Source organism: Furipterus horrens, unplaced genomic scaffold (assembly GCF_987537825.1).
Source record: "Furipterus horrens unplaced genomic scaffold, mFurHor1.1.pri manual_scaffold_7, whole genome shotgun sequence".
In the NCBI taxonomy this organism is placed as follows: Eukaryota; Metazoa; Chordata; class Mammalia; order Chiroptera; family Furipteridae; genus Furipterus; species Furipterus horrens.
The window spans coordinates 114,196,779-114,216,280 of NW_028327177.1; the positions used below are offsets into that span (position 1 = coordinate 114,196,779).

At 44.9% G+C, this 19,502-nt stretch overlaps 1 protein-coding gene across 1 annotated transcript in view; it reads right to left on the reverse strand.

Annotated features, from left to right (window-relative positions):
* Positions 1 to 14,612, reverse strand: part of LOC150005094 (inhibitor of carbonic anhydrase-like) — a 34,760-nt gene extending 20,148 nt beyond the window's left edge. The window contains exons 1-9 of the mRNA XM_090284325.1: positions 14,444 to 14,612; positions 12,626 to 12,798; positions 8,311 to 8,419; positions 7,359 to 7,535; positions 6,521 to 6,668; positions 5,749 to 5,804; positions 2,720 to 2,898; positions 1,184 to 1,358; positions 170 to 312 (exon numbers count right to left, since the gene is read on the reverse strand). Coding sequence (XP_090140451.1) covers positions 170 to 312; positions 1,184 to 1,358; positions 2,720 to 2,898; positions 5,749 to 5,804; positions 6,521 to 6,668; positions 7,359 to 7,535; positions 8,311 to 8,419; positions 12,626 to 12,798; positions 14,444 to 14,486 — 1,203 coding nt within the window. The 5' untranslated portion in view covers positions 14,487 to 14,612. The remainder of the gene's footprint in view (positions 1 to 169; positions 313 to 1,183; positions 1,359 to 2,719; positions 2,899 to 5,748; positions 5,805 to 6,520; positions 6,669 to 7,358; positions 7,536 to 8,310; positions 8,420 to 12,625; positions 12,799 to 14,443) is intronic.
* Between the last annotated feature and the right edge of the window lie 4,890 nt (positions 14,613 to 19,502).

The following is a 19,502-nucleotide window of genomic DNA, read 5'->3' on the forward strand; positions in this document are numbered from 1 at the left end:
GTCTGTGGGATGGAGTGGAATGGGGCTTTGGAGAGGGTGGGGGGATGGGGGAGAGAAGCATACAAGCATCTCAACCTCATAGCTGATGTGGAGGTGTCTGGGAAGACTCAGCAGAAGTGCCATGCGTGTGGGTGTCCGAGCTCAGCTGTGGAGATGGGGCCTTCCTTACCAGGATGGCAGCAATGCAGTCCTCAGTGGTCTCCTCTGTGGTACACGTTAAGATGCCACCACTCACAGCACTCCACTCGTCACACTTGGCCCTCTCATGCTGGCCCACTGCGCACCACTGCACCCTCTGGGGGTCTCCCACACCTAGGATGGATGGAGAAGAGCCAGGGATCCAAAGGATGCTTCAAAATGGGTTTGGGGTTTTAGTGCCACTGGCTACAGAGTGGCTGCCCAATGGGGTCCCCATCAACAACAGCAGTCTTGTGCCCACATCACCACTCATTCCTGCATATCACTCTGCAGGAGAAACAGGACCTCAGTTCTCAGAAAGAGCAGCGAAGGCAGAGAAACCCTAATGTGCCTCCTGACCTCACCTTCTTAGGCATCACCTTCCTGGGGACGCCTGTCTGAGCACCAGCCCAGCTCAGTCTGGGATTTTTTCTTACAGGACTGGGTTCTCCCATCCAGGGAATGCCCGCCAGTTGGTACTCACTTGCTCCGTTCTGAGTGGGCCTGCTTGCTCTCCCTTCACCCAATGTCTTTGCTTACTACGCTATGTCCACATCTAACCCAGTAGTTTTATAGATACTCAATAACTATTGGTTGACTAAATAGAGTGGGGGGGGAGAAGGAAGGAAGAAATAGGGATTCAGAGGAAGGCAGGAGCTGGATTAAAACCCTCTGAAATTCTGGTTCTCCTGTTGGTGGCAAAGGCCACACTCTCACTTCGGTTTAGGATGGGCTATTGTCCCTGTCAGGCAGACCTGTTGTTGGATAGGGCAACTCTGGTTAATACAAAGAAGCCAGAACCATCATTACCCCAAACTGTTCATAATCTGAAGGTAGTTAGGTATTCTCCCCAGCGCAACAGAAAATCCCCTCATTAACACCCAACACAGTTGGTAGCTTTCCCGGGCTCTGCAGGCCAGAGAAGATTGGGTGAGATGCAGCTTGCAGGTACTGGGAAAGCCTCTATGGCCCCCCGTCCTGCCTCACTGCCCTCCTGGGAGCTTACCACCTGCCGTTAGAGCCCGAATGGCAGCAGAATACTCATATCCCAGGTACAGGTTGGCATCCATCTTAGGAGGGACTCTTAAAAACCCATGGGCGGCGTCGGAAAACAGCAGGTCCTTCCCATGAGGAGAGCTAAAGAGCTGGAGTCGTAACAACTGGTCTTCTCCAAAATATTTCTGTTAAATAATAACAAAAGGATAAAAAACAAACAGTGAAGGAGGGAGGCTGGCATAGAGAGGCAAAGGGAAAACAAACCCCAAACCAGACCAGAACAGACAGGGAAAGAAGAACGAGTGCCTGAGAGTGACAACAGCAGCCCAGGTCCTCCGAAGTCCCTCTGGCTCACAGGGTTCTCATGTCTCTCCAGGGAATGCTTTATTCAAACACCAGCTGGTTTGCCTGGCGTGGACTCAGGGCAACTGCCTGGGGCTGCCCCCCTGGTCTGTATGAAGGGTTTGGGGTCATCAGTGCCAGGCAGCTGTCCCTCCAAGGCTGTGCTCCCACAGGGTGCCAGTGAAGGCTGCCTCAGGTCTGGCGGTCTGATTGCCCCAAGTGGCTCCAGTGAACCTCATCCTGGAGCAGCTGGTGATCCAGCACTCGGCCATTGAGGCTGGAGGTCAGGAGCCCTGGGCTCCTTTCCCACCCCAGTCCTGAAGGATTTCAAGCAGTCCCTTTCCCCTCTGGCCTCTGGAAAAACAAAGGGGCCCTTTGCCTATGACTCCCCATGACTGGCCCAGAGCTGTTCCCGACTGTAGCTGAGGCAGCACCTACTCACATGCTCTTTTCAATGTCTGTCTGCTTTTAGCTTTTGCTGTGGGTCTGCATACAATGTCACCTGCTGCCTTCTCTGGAAAACCTCCACACTTCCTTGGGGTGCACACAGCCTATTTCCCAGGGCCCAGGAATCTTCCTAGATACACCCAGCAAATCAATCCTTCTGTCCTCCGCAAAGCACATAATCCATGTCCCCAAGGTTGTGCCATCCCGTCTGGTGATAATTTCTATGTGTCCATATTTCTCTGTGAACAACTCAAGGGCAGGGCTTTGTCTAGTTTACCTCTGAACCCCTAGTGCTGAGCAAAGAGGGCCAACAGGGCTGGAATCAGGTAATGAGTAAGAACAGGCTAGGAGAGACTGCCACCAACACAGGACAGAGAGAGGAACTGCCATGAGGGAAGTCAGGAAGGCAGGATCATATGCCAACAGGATAATAGGGGAACACTTCATGATGGGGGGACATGTACTCTGTACCTGAGAACTTGTTTAGAACTGAAAAGAACACAATGGGGCAATGAGGAACTTCTGCAGAGTCTTTGGCCCCCCAGGTTGATGATGGCAAGTAAGGGCTTTATGGTCTCTGCCATCTATAACACTTACAGACTGATGGGCTTGTCAGTGAATAGGAGAGTGTGTAACTTGGTTCCTGCTGTGTCTTGAACCCAAGAGGACTTTCCGAGTGGCAACAAGACAATAAAGGAAAGTGCCCCAAATCCAGCCAGAGACCCCTAAGCAGGAGGGAGGACAGTGGATTTGGTACCTGGGCCTGGTTGAGAAGCTCCCAGATCAAGTCCTCCTTGCCATCCACACTTCGGGCCACGATGGCATGGGAAGGGACTCTGGCCAGGTGACACTCCTTGTATTTGTCCACTGGCTTCCGGGTGTTGTCTCTGCAGAGCAGTTCATACTGGTCCCTGTCAATCTGCTGTGCAAGGGTCTCTAAGGGAAGAAAGCCAGAGGAGCCAACAGACTGCAGGCAGAGCCATCAGCTGTGGTCCCTCCTCCTCAATGCACCACAAACTACTTGACTTGTTGAAATAATTTTCTAGGCCCAAGATGGAGCTGCTCCTGCCCAGGATGCCACTTAGCAAACCAAAATTTAGGTAATTTCCATGTCTCTGCAATGCTCTGCTTGACCAGAAGTGTGCTATCCAGCCAGTCATCAAATGCCAAGCCAACTCTGGGCTCTATATTCTTTCTTTCCCCTTTCTCACCCCAAACAGGGTTGACAATGTGGTCCCAGTCAACCAGATATTTCCTATGTGTCTGTACCTTGTTCTTTATCCTTTGTCCTATAAAAGCTTCCTATGTTCCTCTCCATTTTGTAGTTCTCCAAATGGAGACTGCCCGCTTCATGAAGTATTAATAGGGTGTTTATATCACCGAAATTGTTTTTTTAATCATTCTTTTAACAATTCTAAAAAGACTAAAAGAGAATCTTTTTCAAATACATTTTCTACAGATGAGGAACCTGAGGCCTCAAGAGATGAAATGACTGGTTTTCATTGCAGACAAACAGGGGTGGGAGACTTGCTTGGCCCGGGGCCCTCCCTGTCCCTCATCCCTATGGCTCTGCTAATATGAAAGGTGACAGTGAATGTTTACTGAGCACTCATAGCACACATGCTGAAGTCTCTCCATGCTCTTTGTCATTTAAGCCTTATAATAGCTGGAGGAGGCCAGTGATGTGATTATCCCATTCTAGAGAAGAAGGAACAACCTCAGAGATTTGAGGTAACTCATCAAATTCACTAATCTGAGGTTGACATGTGGCCATGCTAGGACAACCCAGGTCCCCCACTCAGCAACACTTCCCTGGGGGCAGAGCTCACCCGCAAAAGATGGTGGAAGAGTTGAGGGATGCATGGAGGCTTAGGAGCCCAGTGAGGGCATTCTATAGGGACAGAGAAGGACCAGAAAACCTTGTAAGAAAAACAAGCTCTTTGGTTCCCCTTATCTAGCTATTCAAAGATGTTCTGGGTTGAATTGTGCTCCCCCTCCCCCGCAAGATTCACATGTTGAAGTCCTGATCCCCAAGACCTCAGACTGTGACCTTATTTAGGAATCGAGATTTTGCAGATGTAATTAGTTAAGACAAAGTCATACTGGAGTAGGGTAGACCCCTATTCCATTATGACTCATGTCCTTATAAAAAGAGGAAATTTGGACACAGACAGGCATGCACACAGAAGGAAAGCCATGTGAAAAGAAAGACAAAGATTAGGGTGATGTGACTACAAGCCAAAGAATGCCAAGGACTTGCCAGCAAACTATAGCAGCTAGGAGAAAGGCATGGGATAAATTCTCTCTCATAACCTTCAGAAGAAACCAACCCTGCCAACATCCTGATCTTGAAACTTTGCCTCTAAAACTATGAGAATAATTTTCTGTCACTTAAGATACTTTGTTATGGCAGCCCTAGCAGACTCATATAAAAGGTCTTTGGGGTTGATAAAATCTCATATAAAAAGAGGAGTACAATTAGAGTTCTTGTGGATGTTACAATTTTAATTAGGTATGTCACAGAGAAAATATATTTTAAATCTTTATATTAAAAATTTTTTAATGACTTAGCAAAGTTAGAATTAAAGTAAAAGATTTACTATGATCCTATAGTTTCAGAAAGAAATAACTTTTCCACCTCAGTCACTCACCACCAACATTCATTTCCACCTCTAAAGCCCAGTCTCTCACAAACTTCTACTTTTATAAAGACAGGTGACTTTCTGCAAAGATAAATCAGGATGGTGTGGGATAACCTGTTATTTCAGAAAGTGAAGATGTTTTCAAATACTTCAGGGTAAGTGTTAGAAGATGCTATTCTCTGACATAACTGGGGTAATTTGAGCAACCAGAGAAGATAACAATGACAATTATTTGGGACAACTTGATCCTGAGAAATGAAACCCATAGATGACCCCCACTAATTAAAATTACTGATAATAAGACATGCATCAATTACCAAAATGCTAACAAACCAGGTCAATGTGTATTAACAAGGAGACAGTGAACTATGAATGGCTGAACAAGAGAACAAAACATGGGAAACTCCTATTTTGTGTTAGAGAAAGAAGGAGGTTAAGAAGAACTAAGGCCCATGTAAAAAGTAAGGACTTAAAATTTTTCTTCATGTAGCAGACATTAATTTTAAAATGAGCCTAGCATAGTGAATATCCACTTGGTTTTAAATATCTTAAGTGGTACAAGTATGTTCTGTATCTGATAGAAATTTAATTGGTTATAAAACCCAAAATCTGTAACCTCAGCTTGTCTGAAAAACTCTTGTTTGTTTGTTTTTCATAAATTACCCAAAACTCTGGAAAGTTTTTAATATAGAAAAAAAGAAGAAATATATTTTGTCCATGGGAATAATGCTTTTGCAACAGATTTAGTTGTACGTGTGCCAATAAGTTCTGAAATAATTATGATAATTTGTGTTTTTGCTGAAGGTATTTGAAGCATTTATAATAATAAACATTCAGGAGAATGTGATTAAATTTGAAATTGACATTTCACTGACTAAGAAAATTTGATTATTAAAACTCAGTTTGTTTTACTAGTTGTTAAGTAATGTTTAAATGCTCAGAAAATGTGTTTAGTAGATTTACAGACTGAACAAATAGAGCACTAAATGCTGTCGAAATAACAAAATTTTTTATACAGAAACTCTCCTATTTCATCAAAGATCTTGTCATTGCCCACCTCTAGGTGTAGGGAAACTTTCAGGTAAAAACCATTTCCCCTGGCCAGGGTGTGACGCACATGATTCTTCCTCTTTCCTGCACTTACCTAACACGGTCATATGTGTCATGAAGCCCACATCCCCCACACCGTCCTGCAGACACCTGAGGAACAGGACAGCTGTGGTCAGGCCACTATCCAAGATGGGGCCCTGCCCCTCCCCCACATAGCCCTCTAGGTTCTGCCCCAGCTACAGGCTCTGCACCCCCACAGCCAGGCCAGGCCTGAAGCACACCCCAGGCAACTCGGAGTAGGGATGGTGTGAAAGTGGGACCCTCAGTTCTCTCTTCAAAGGCAGCCAAAAGCGATAGATTTTTTTAAATAAAGGTTTAAAGCCTTTTACAAGGAAGATAACAACTCTGGCTAGCTTTGGATTCCCAGCCAGTTTAGTTTTGTTCTGAGCGGTAGCCATTTCTCTTACAGAGCATGGAGTAGGCAGTTCCTTCATGGGGCTGAGAGGGAGGGAAGGAGAGGCAGGCACATGTCCCAGACACAGGGAAGTGCTCAGGCAGAAAGAGGCAAATTGGGAGGTTCTGGCCTCTAACCCAGCTGGGAGCCCAAGCCTGTGTCTGTGGATCGCAGAGTCCCAGAGACAGATCTATCCCCTCCACATTCTAGGAGGGCCCAGGAGGATAACAGATGCAGACCTCAGGCTCTGGGGAGACACGAGGGGCTTCCGAAAGAAAACTGATCCACAGAATGGTTAGAAGGCACTCAGGACCCTGGGATTCACAGTGACGCTCTAGGTGGTCTGGGGCATCCCTGTCTTACTCCCTGCGCCTTAGTTTCACCAGGGGGAGGAGCAGGGAGTCTCACTCACCTGAAGGCACCCGAGTAACCAAAGTATGGTTCGTGGTTGGAGCAGGTACACTTGTCAGCCCCCTTCCCTGCGCACAGCTGACACAGTTTGGGGAAGGCTGTCGGATCCACACAGGGGACACAGCTGCCCGCGAAGAAATTGGCCACTGCTGCTCAACACAGAGATGAAGAACACAGGGCATCAGCCAGCCTGGCCAGAGACAATTACAGCTCCCAGCCCAGGCTCATGAGTGAATAGAGAGTGACCAGAGCAAAACCAGAATACCAGTACCAGTTTGCCCTTATGTGTGTTCCCTCTTCAAGACCAGGGCTCCCAAAAAGGGGATGGAGTAACCCCTGACTTCTCACTGTGCTCCCCCAGAACCAGGACTGTGCCTGCCACCAACAAAGGCCTGTCCCAGGTTGCTGTCAGCTCCCCTCCCTGCCTCATCAGACTGGAACAGCTCAGAGAGGTCTCGGGAAGCCATGCCCAGGAGATGACAGACCCACCTGGGCAGGTGCCTGCATGGCCAGCAGATGGCCACCAGAGAAAGCTCCAGCAGAATGGGAAATACATGAGCCACAGAAAGGAAAGCACCCCAGGGAAGTGGACAATAGGGCTTAGCGACCTTGGTCCTGCCTGTCCCCTATCAGGCCAGATGTCCTTCCCTCCACTCCTCCAAACAGCCTTTGCTGGGGTGTTGAGAGCTAAGACTCAGCTGACACCTCCCAAGGGCTGCTGATGGAGCAGACCCAACCAGTCTAAAGTGGTTAACTTCCCGCCTCCACCCCAACAGCCATCACACATGAGGGCTTATGTGGGCACCTACAGAAGGGCACTCACCTTCCTCCCTGCTTACCTTTTGGAAGAGGATCACGTGGCTCAGGCAATTCCGAATAGAGTAAGCCTATGGGGATATTCCACCCAGCGGCCCTGCCAAGGCCCGAGTGGCAGGACTTCTTGCCTTTGAGCTCATTCAGCTGGAAACCGCTGCCCTTCTTCACCACGGCCACAGCATAATAGCTGGTTTGTGGATCTGCAGAGAGTGTGAATGGAAGACCCACAACTTGGGCCTCAAGGGAAACACTGCTCCTCACTGCTGGGGCTCCAGACAAGGGAAGAGGAACCCACAAGGCACACTTAGCTTGGGTTGGGTCATAAGAGAGAGGGGTTGGAATAAGTTTCCTAGGCTTGAAGAGAAAGAAAGGACCACAGAGGGCACATTTTTAATAACCCTCCAGGCAAACACAGGCAAGATGCCACGTGCACATGTGCCCCAAATGACTTTTCCTACCCCGGCCCTGCAGGTTGTCTGCCTATACCTACCAGCCCAAGCCTACCAGGAAACCGGAGTTGTGGCACAGAGGCCACATTCTGACTCCATCCATTTCCTGTCCCTTGACACAGGCTCAGGGATAGTCTGGTTACCCGCAGAAAAGACACAAGGCTGTTGCAACTCCGAGTGTGTGCTCCAGCGTGGTCTGTCCTCTGAGTGAGGCATCTGTGGTTCTTGGAGACTTCTGTATACAGTTCTAAACCCTAATGGCTCAGGTCAGGCTGTACCCAGCCTGCTCCGTTTCTCCAGGGAGCACACACTTCCTGGCGCAGGCAGTCAGTGTCAGCAACACCAGTCCTCAACCACCCCAAAGGCACAGAGGCCTCGGGTTGTTCCTGTGGTGGCCGCAGGGCCCCGCCTTGCCCACTCACTGCTCCATTACCTGCCTAAACAAGACTCTACCAGGAGAGAACGAGAGTCTCTCAGAGGAGACAATGGCCACAAACTGTCTCCTGGGTCCCCAGAAAAAACTTACTGTCTCCTGAGCCATAGTACTCTGCCACTACAGGTTTCAGATTGTAGGGAGCCAGGCCCGCCTCAAACACCCAGCCTGCATCCAGTGTCACAGCATCTGCTTCATTTGCCTGAAAGGAAATAGACCGGACACTAATGAAGCCCTCACTTCTAGGGAAGTCCACCTACACCCCAGTGAGCGGGGGTGACTGGCAGGGCTTCTTCGATCTGCGGCCCAAAAAGCTATCAACTTGGCCAGATCACACACCAAACCAAGCTTCATTTGACTCCAGCACCCTGGTGAGGGAATTTGGCCACCATATTCCTATTTCTCCCACATAGAGGAAGGAATAGATTATTTTTCTTTTCCCTGGTGAGAAGTCTGGCTCTTGGCCCAGAAACCTATGCATGATCCTATAGGTTCAACCTGAATAACAGAGGCTTCACCTAGTAGGCCTCATGGGGGAAACCTGCCCTCCCCACACCAGACTGGGTTCACAGCTTGGGCCCTGCAGGCTCTGAAGGAGGCTGCTGTCAATTACTCAGGTCTGCCTGCCTGGCCATGATCTTACACGTGTTCACACTGAGAACCCAGGTGCTTTCATCTGGTGACCTCTTTATCTTGGTCCTTCTGCTGAGGCCTCCTCAGAAGTCACTGTGAGGCCCTCCTTATGGGGGAGTGGGGATTTGATGATACCCTTCTCCACTGTGACTCAGTGTTCAGTAGTGGACCTTCCCGTCCTGGTCCATACAACTGCAGGACTCTTTCATTCATGGATTCAGCATTTCTCTGGGTTTAACTTCTTGCTTTACTCTGAACTAAGTGCTCAATGATCATTACTTCCATTATGGCTCATTGTTCGTTTACTTGGCTGCTCAGACATGTCACAGCTCACCACTGTCCAACTCAGCTGCATTTTACACATTAAAAATTAGAGACAGAAAGTTTAAGTCACTTCCCCAGGCCACATTAATAAGTTCTGGAGCTGGGTTTTGAATCCAGGCAGTATAGATTTATTACTTCTGTTATGCTGTTACTAGCTGGGGGTTTTGTTTTGTTGTTTTTGTTTGTTTGTGTGTTTGTTTTTAGCTTCTGCTTCTACTAAATCTCAACCTTAAACTAATAGTTCACTTGAAATATTATATGTGTCTTTCCACTAGGTCTAGAATTTATTTTCTCTTAAGTGAAAGCACTGTTTTTTATATAGGCACTTAATAACAAATTGTATTGCCTTTTTTTCCTTGCCACAATTATCTTCAGTCAAAATGATTTTTCAAGAAGCCCCTGCCAGTAGTCTATGAATAGTTTCATTGATTAATTACAAGGCAGAAGCTATAACACCATGATTTGTGTCATGTTATAGGCAAGCAATAAGACAGATGATAGAATTTTTTAATGAAATAAAATAATGTAAGTCAAACTATGTATTTGTCTAACTGAAACTTTTTTTAAAGTTGGGGTTGCTTTGTTGTTGTTTTATTGTAATAAAATAAATAACATAAAATATGCCATTCAACCATTTTTAAGTGTACATCTCAGTGCCGTTAAATACATTCACATTAGTGAATGACCCTTTCATTCCACAAGACATCAGATATGAAACAATCTACAGAATAAAAATAAATAAGGAAATAAACAAAGAGTGCTTCCCAGGGCATTAAAGTTGGAATTTCTTGGACAAGACACCAGGATCCCAGGCAGGAATCACTAGAGCCTCAGGGACTCAGGAACTAAGGAGCCAACCTAATTCATGACATCCACTAGAGCAGTAGGGATTCTAAGAAACACCTGAATGAGCAAGGAGAGGGAGGATTAAAATCAAACATGGCCTCCCAGGTGCAGATAACCAAACTCAGAGTAAGGTAAGACATAATGCATGGGTATGAACAGACTTGGGCCTTCAAGAATTGTGGACATCGGAACTGTCAGCTGCAATGGAGTCAAGGTTCCTACGTGGTATTTAGTTTCATGTGCGAAGTGAAGGCTACAGTTACAGGGATAAGCATAGAACCGAAAATTGCCAGGTATAAAAAGAAAAAAAAAATTGCTGTCACTTCTAGAGCCCAAAATATAACTGTTGAAATCAAAAAGTGAATGAATGAGCAACAGTTGATGAAACATATGTAAAGTCTAAAAAAACTATTAGAACTAATAAATGACTTCAGTAAATTTGCAGGATACAGATCAATATACAGAAATCTGTTGCATCTATATACACCAATAACAATCAGAAGAAGAATTTAAGAAAACAATCACAAAAACTAAAAGTGGAACTGCCTTTTTACCCAGCAATTCCACTGTTGGGATTATACCTAAAGAATCCTGAAACACCAATTTTCAAAAGAACCTATGCACCCCTATGTTCATAGCAGCCCTGTTTACAATAGCTAAGTGCTGGAAACAGCCTAAGTGCCCATCAGTGAATGAATGGATCAAAAAACTGTGGTGCATTTACACAGTGGAATACTATGCAGCAGAAAGAAAGAAGCAACTCCTACCCTTTGCCACAGCATGGATGGAACTGGAGACTATTATGCTAAGTGAAAATAAGCTAGGTGGTGAAAGACAAATACCATATGATCTCATCTATAAGAGGAACCTAATGAACAAAACAAGCAAACAAGCAAAATAGAACCAGAGGCATGGAAACCAGAAACAGACTGACATTGATGAGAGGGGATGGGAGAAGAAGATAAGTGGGGAAAGAAGGTGAAGGGTCTAGTGAAGGAACATGTGCAAATGACCCACGGACATGAACAACAGGGGGGAATTGACTGTGGGAGAGGGTGGAGAGTGGGGCAGGGAGAGCAAAAATTGGGACAGGAGATTTGTATAAGAATATTCCTCAAGCACTCATTAGAATAACAAAAAATATGGAAACAGTCCAAATATCTAATGACCAAAAAAGAATAAACCATGGTACACTAACATAATGGACTATTGTAGAGCTCTGAAAATGAATGAACAATAGCTGTATTCAACAACATGGCTGAGTCTTAGCATAATACTGAAGAGAAAAAAGCAAGTATCAGAAGACAACATAGTAATGTCACATTTATAAAATTTTTTTAAGAAGCAAAACTATTAGTTATTCACACATACCTATATAAGTCATAAAACTAAAATAAAAGGCAAAAAGTTCTTAGGATTATGTTTGCTCAGGCAGGGGAAGCACATAGGTCCTTGTAAGCAGAACCAATGGGTTACATCACCCCAAGTGGCGCCATTCACATCAAATCCAGTGCTGCCGCAAAATCGCCCTATAGACATAAGCTATTGGCAATAATGAAGCCTTGGGAACTTGTGGTGGGCTCATGAATAGTATATTATTAACACATTTGAAAATAAAGAAGGACATGCATATATCAAAGCTGAACTGATGTCATAATTCAAGGGTTATAATTAAACTATGATTGTCACTGAGGTCCAATTTAAAAACAATAACAAACAGAACACATGAGTTGTTTGTACCAAATCACTGATTGCTTGAGTTAATCAAGCTCCGTCTGGCTGAGTCTACCTCTCCCACCTCACAGCTTCTTCCAGCCTTCTCCCTGCTCTGCTCTGTCACCCTGGCTTTCCCACAGCAACGCAAACAAGCTCAGCTCTCCCCTGTCTCAGGCCCTTTGCACACGCTGTTGTTCACTGCCTGGAGTATTATACCCTGGCTCTTGGCTTGCCCATGCACATCCCTGGGGTCTCAGCTTCATTGTTCCATCTCAGGGAGATTGTCCCTGACACCCACTGCTCTGTCAGAGCATTCTACTTTTCCCTTCATTGAACATCACACAATTTGAAATTACATCTCTACTTGTTTGCATGTTTTTCCTCTCTCCTGACTTGACTGTAAGCTCTTCAAGAGTAAGGACCACATGTGTTTAAATTCATTGCAGCCCTATTGCCCAGCACAGCATCTGACACAGGTTCAAATGAGCAGGAACAATGTTGAATGAGTGAAAAGGATTTTGGAAAACCTAGAAAACAAAGGGTTCAACTGTCATCTGCAATCCTGACACTGTATTCTGTGAGCATGATTCATCTACTTCCCATGATGTATCAAGAACTTCCAAGCAATGTTATATAATCACATATTTTGATAGGAAACGTTCTTGTTTACTCCTTGAGTTCAGGGGAAAACAGTCCTCTTTCAGATCACGTTGGATTTTGCTTTAAGACTTGTTAAAGATGACTGCTCCTTTGTTCATTTCTCAAGTGATTTTACCAACAGTGGGGGTTGAGTGCCCCACACATCAGCCTCCTATATGTGAGCACAGGTTAAAGAAGCAAGAGAAAGTATGGATTGTCTTCCACTCTCCTTTAGACAGCAGCGACTTACCGAGATGGCATTGATGCACTCAAGGTAGGAGGTTTTCCTCACACAGGTGACAAGAGGACCAGTCTCAGGAAGGACTTTCTGCATACTGTCACGGAAAGCGGAGCACTTACTGGCCTCATGACTTGAGATGGTGCACCATCTCACAGTGCCCTTGGGGACAGCCAGACACAGCCCTAGGAGAGAAAGGCCAGAGGTCCCTGTTCCAGTGGGAGAGACAGCAGCACCCTCTGAAGGGACTTGAAGGCTACATCCCCTCTGTCCTGTGCTTCTCCCCCTCCTGTCCATGAACAATGAACGGTACAGATTCTGAGGCTGGGGACAAGAGAAGGGGAGGCAACTCCTGCCCCTGGTTTGTAAACACTGAGCCAGCTGGAAAAATGAACTTTTGGTCAGCCCCTGGCATTACCAGGAGAGAAGATGGAGGAAGAACAAACAACACAAGCCATGTTCAGGATGAATTTGGGACAGACCAAGGCGGGGTGCACTCCGGATTTTCCTGTGGCCATAGCTAGCTGGACCACAGCTGTATTCTGCCTTTCCCCCACTCCCCAGCCTCAGAGGAGCTCACTGTGAGGCCCTATGTGGCAGTACTGGGCCAGTCAGGGAGGGCCCACCATAGCACTCCTTGTCTTTCCTGCCTTCTCCTTCCTCTGCCGCACCCTGATTACTCCTCCCCCCATGTGAGATACCCCACTGCAGAAATAATTTAAGACAGCCTGACACCTGACAGAACCACGGCTGGACTGAACCAACAGTTGTTGAGCCAAGGAGGGCTCTGCATATGCCTGAGCTCATTGGCTTTGCACTATTACCTTCTGTATCCAGCCACGAGCCCTGCCCACCCCATAACACAGGATGGTGTCCCCTACATTTATGTGCAGGATTTTTGCCAGTTAGATAACTTACCTGTTTCTAAAGCTCTGCCATTAGACACATTATCTCTTTTCACTTCCACAGCAACTGTGAAGTTATTGTGAAAAAGCAATTCCTACTGAACTAATGAGGAAAACAGCTCAGAGAGGTCAAGGGACAGCCTAGAGTCACACAGCACTGAGTGGCAGATGGAGGATCCCATTCTAGGGTGATTGTTTTTCCTAACATTCCTCTGCCTCCCTAATTAGTGGTAGGGATGGGAGGTGTACGGTTCAGAGAAGGAAAGATCCTTCTGGTTAGACACCTGACAAGTCAAGCACAACTGACATGTGCCCCACCCTCCTAATTCCTCTCAATAATAACCAGTGAGCCCTGGGAAAGTTCCTACTCCTTTGTCGTTGTTTCCTTCACTGTGAAGGGGATCAACAGCCTAGGTCAGGGGTCATGAACGTTTCCCGTAATGGACTAAGTAAATATTTTAGGCCACGCAGTCTCTGGCAACGACTTCACTCCGCCTTTGAAGCCTGAAAGCAACTTGGACAGCATTTACCTGGATGAGCATGATTGTGTTCCAACAACATTTTATTTATGGACATGGAAATCTGAACTTCATAAAACTTACGTATGTCAAAACTATTCTTTTGATTTTCTTTCGACCATTTAAACATTCTTAGCCAGTTCTGATCCTGTACAACATCAGGTGGCAGGCTGCAATCGACAGCTGATGGTTTGTGAAACCCAGCCTTGCCTAGGCTAAAGGGTTTCAGCTAAGACCGTGCCCGGTGCGTCGGTGCGCGCAAGGCAATTGCGGGCCAGCCAAGCGCTATGCTGCTACGGGACTGCTTAGACCCAAGCGGCCAAAGTGCCCAACAGCTGGCTCCCGGCAAGCACCCAGCCCCAGTCCCGGAGGGCCGGCCCCACGCCGGCTCCCAGTGTGCCACTCACCCAGGATTCCCGCGCACAGCAGGGTGCAGGTGGAGAGCCTCATACTCCACAGCAAGAGAGACACATATACTGATTCAGCTCCTACCGTCCTCGGCCAGGTTTACCTGCCCTCCCCAGGCTGCGGGTGACAGCGGATCCGCCTTTTCCGTAGGATTCGCCCTTTCCGGCTGATCGCAGTTGCCACACCCCCACCTTTCCCGGGGGCATCTAGCCAGCAGCCAGGGCCCTCCCTGGGGCTGGAGGGCGGCAAGTTGTCACCTGCTGGCCCGCCTGCCCCGAGGCTGCCCCCTCTGCCCAGCGTCCCGAACTGCAAGGCTGAAGTTGTGAGGCTGGATCTCCAGGGGAGGGGTCTGCACCTGGGGGAGGTGGTAAGACCAAAGCAATGCTGGAGCCTGCCAGACTCGACGAGAGCAATCCGTGCGAGGTCCAGACGTCCCCCGGCCTCCGGGGCTTCATACTTTGCAAATAGACTCCTGGGGTTGGGGAGCAGTCCACACTGTGAAAACTGAAGGCCCTTCCCCAAGGAAAGCATGTGCATACATATACACAACGTTTTGAACACGGTTTTCAGCAATCCCCGTCTGTCATGAGTTGGAAATAGCTAGCATATTTCTGGTCAGGGATTCAAGCAATCTCTAGACCAGCTATCCCTGCTGAGCATCATCACAAAAGAAAAGATAAATGAGTCCTCTCCTCGGTGAGACACTCATCAAGAAGTCCCTGGCATGAGACTTGCCCCCAGAGGCTGCTAAGGGGTAAACCCTTACTCTGGGCCAGCTGTGATGGTGACATACAAGTCCTGAAAGCCATCTGCTACACTTAGGCTATGGAAGGTGCACCTCCCTACCCTGGAGGACAAAGATTCCAAGTTGGGTCTCTCAGCTACTTTTCTTCTTCCACTTAAGGAATCCTTTGAAAATGAGAGTAACAATCCCTTCCTCTTTTTAATTTAGAGGAAAAGACATTTATATAGTTTTAATTTTCTTTTTAATCTTCACCTGAGGACATGCTTATTGACTTTAGAGAGAGGAGAAGGGATGGAGAGAGAGGGAGAGAAACATCCATCCATCAGTCTCGTAAGCGCAGAACCCAGGACTGAACCTTCAATTTAGGTATGTGCCTTCACCAGGAATCGAACCTGCGACCTTTTGGTTTACAAGACCAGGCTCCAACTGAGTCACACCGGCCAATTTTAATGCAAAATTTTTATTGAAATTATATATATAACTATACAGCCACACTCATGTAACCAGTATTCAGATAAACAAAGAGAACATTACCAGGACCCCAGAAGCCCTGTCATTCACCTTATAGTCACTGATGATCAAAAGGAATAATTATTCTGATCTTTAACATTATAGGTGAGTTTCACTTGTTCTGGTACATTATATAAATACAATCATAAAGTAAATACTGTTTTCTATCTTCTTTGTCTAAACATACTGTTTGTGATAGTCAACCATGCTAGTTCACATATCGTAATTTGTTCACTCTCATTGCTGTGCAATATCCCAAAGGTGAACATATCAATGACTATTGAGTGACATTTGGTATTTTTATTCCAATTAAGGCTATCTTGAAGTTACAATGCTGTGAAAACTTCTGTACATGTCTGTTGATGAACATGTGTATGCATTTCTGTTGATTATATACACAAGGGTACACTTGCTGGATCACAGGGCATGCATATGTTCAGCTTAATAATATTACTGTTGCCAAAAACTCTTTTAAAGTGATCATACAATTTTCACTCCTCTCACTCCTGACAGCACGTGAAAGTTTGAGTTATCCCACATCTTGTCAACAGTTGGTTTGAACTAACTTTTTAATTTTAGCTATTCTGGAACCTATGATATTCATGGTAGTTTTAATAATTTCCTTGATGACTAATAAAGTTGAATGCTTTTTCAAATGTTTATTGGCAATTTAGATATCTTTTTTATGATATGCCCATTGTTTCCATTGTATTGTTTCCTTATTTATTACTCAATTGCAAGAGTTCTTTATATATTCTAGATATGAGAACTTTGTGGGATATATGTATTTCAGATATCGTCTCTCATTTTGAGGCTTGCCTTTTCATTCTTAATGGTGCCTTTTGATAAACAGACATTTTAAATATTTCTGAGTCCAATTTCAACATTTTCCTTTACATTTAGCACTTTCTGTCAACTGTTTAAGAAATCTTCACATGTTCCAGGTTCATGAAAATATTCTCTTAAGTTTTCTTCTAAAAGATTTACAGATTTACCCTACATGTTTAGGCCTAGAATCCACTAGGAATTGATTTTATTTTTTAGACAAAGATAGATTTATTTTCTGTTCATGTAAAAAAAAATTAGGTTAAAAGAAGTGAATGACTTTTCTCTTTTAAAATATATTTTATTGATTATGCTATTATGGTTGTCCCAACTTTTCTACCTTTGTCCCCATTCACCAGTACCCCCCATTCCTTCTGGCAACTACCCCCCCCTTAGTTCATATCCATGGGTCATACATATAAGTCTTTGACTTCTCTATTTTCTCTACTGTTCTCAACATCCCCCTGCCTATTCTGTACCTACAAATTTGTACTTCTTAACCCCTGCAACCTTTTCTCCCATTCTCCCCCTTCCCCCTCCCTACTGATAACCCTCCCAGTGATCTCTATATCTATGACTCTTTTCTGTTCTGCTTGTTTGCTAAGTTTGTTTTTTGGATTCAGTTATTGATAGTTGTGAAATTATTGCCATTTTAATGTTCATAGTTTTGGTCTTCTTTTCCTTAAAGAGGTCCCTTTAACATTTCATATAATAATGACTTGGTAATGATGAACTCCTTTAGCTTTATATTGTCTGGGAAGCACTTTATCTGTCCTTTCATTCTAAATAATAGCTTTGCTGGATAGAGTAATATAGGTGGTAGGTTCTTGCTTTTCATCACATTGAATCTTCTTGTGAGTCCCTTCTAGCCTGTGATGTTTCCTTTGAGAAAGCAGCTGACAGTATTATGGGAACTCCCTTGTAGGTAAGTCTCTGCTTTTCTCTTGCTGCTTTTAAGATTTCCTCTTTATCTTCAACCTTTGGTATTTTAATTATGATGTATCTTGGTGTGGTCCTCTTGGGTCCAATTTGTTTGGGATTCTGTGCTTCCTGGACTTCTGTGTCTATTCCAGACACACAAATTAGGGAAGTTTTCTTTCATTATTTTTTCAAATAAGTTTTCAATTTCTTGCTCTTTCTCTTCTCCTTCTGGCACCCTTATGATTAAAATGTTGGTATGTTTGAAGTTGTCCCAGAGGCTCCTTAGCCTAGCCTTGTTTTGGGGGATCCTTTTTTCTTCTTGCTGTTCTGATTGAATGTTTTTTTTTCTTCCTTATGTTTCAAATAATCGATTTGATTCTTGGCTTCATCCACTTCACTGCTGATTCCCTGTAAATTTTTATTTATTTCATTTAGTGTAGCCTTCATTTCTTCCTGGGTCTTTTTTATGCTGTTGAAATACCCAATGAGTTCCCGAAGAATCCTAATAACCAGTGTTTTGAACTCTGCATCTAATAGATTGCTTATTTCCATTTTGTTTAATTCTTTTTCTGGAATTCTCATCTTTCATTTGGGCCATACTTATTTGTATTCTCATTTTGGCAGCCTTTCTGTGTTTGCATCTATGTATTAGATAGAGCTGCTTTGACTTCATGTCTTAATAGCGTGGCCTATTGTAGAAAAGTGCACGTGTAAGTTGGATGGGGCAGAGCCTTCAGTAAGTGCTGGTCAATCTATATGAACCAGGTTGATGGAGTTTCTGATAGGATATCCCAGTTCTGTGACTCTGTATGAAGGAGGGCACAGAAAGGGGACAATGGCTGCTGCCTGGCCTCTGGAGTTCTGTTCAGGATGAAGCTGTCCCCCAGCACTGACTCTGATGGCGGATACTTCAGTTTCTTCCCACAAGCCACTGGTACCCCTTTAGCCACTGCCATGGTGCTGGATCCCAGAGGAAGTGAGTCTGCATAAGTCCTAAGTCTGTTGCAGGCGCTTTAAGAGGAGACATTGAGAATTCCACAGTTTCTTCCACTGCCCCACTGGTTTTTACAGCCAGAAGTTATGGGGACCTATCTTCCTAGCACTGAATGATCTGGTGTGGGGCTGGATCCCTCACTCCTGAAGTAACCCTCCTGATTTTTATCTGCTGTACACGGGTGTGGGACTGCCTGTTCCATATCTCTGCATGTCCTTGTGTCTCTATGCCTCCTACCCATCTGGATGAACGTGATATCTTTAATTCCTTGGTTGTCAGACTTCCATACAGCTCAATTTTCTCTCAATTCTGGGTGATAGTTGTTTTGTAGTTTAGTTGTAACTTTTGCTGTAGCTGTGCAAGGAGGTGAGCCATGTTTACCTACCCCTCCATCATGACTGGAAGTCGCCATATGAATGACTTGTTTTAACATGAAATTTTTTGCCCCAAATGCTCACTCATTAGGTCTGGGATTTAGCAAATGATTTATGAACCTTCTAATTTGTGTTATATAACTATAGTTATAAGCTGAATAACTAGGTAAGCTAGCATAATGTCATAGGAGACAAGGCCAAGGCACATGGCCTAAATTTTTTTGGAATTGGTGTTTGTAAATGTTGTGATACAGAAGCTTGTATTCATTTTTTTTTCTTCCATGTGAATGCCCAATTAACACAGCACCATTTACTAGAAAGATCATTCTTTTCTCACTGCACTTTAGTATAAACTTTGTCAAAAATCAGATAACTTTATATGTGTTTCTGGACTCTCCCTTATGTTCTACTGATCTGTATATCGGCCCTTCCACTTATGTCTCACTGTCTCAATTTCTATGTCTTTATAATAATTCTTGATATTTCATAGTATAAATCCTCCAGTTTGTTCTTCTTCAAGATAAACTTGGCTTGTTATTGTTCTGGCTTTGCAGTCCCATGTAAATTTTAGAATTGACCTGTGCTGCAGAAATTTGTTTGGGACTATACAGAAATGTAGATCAATTTGGAAGAATTTGACATCTTGACAATACTAAGACTTGCAATTCATGACTATGATATATCCCTCC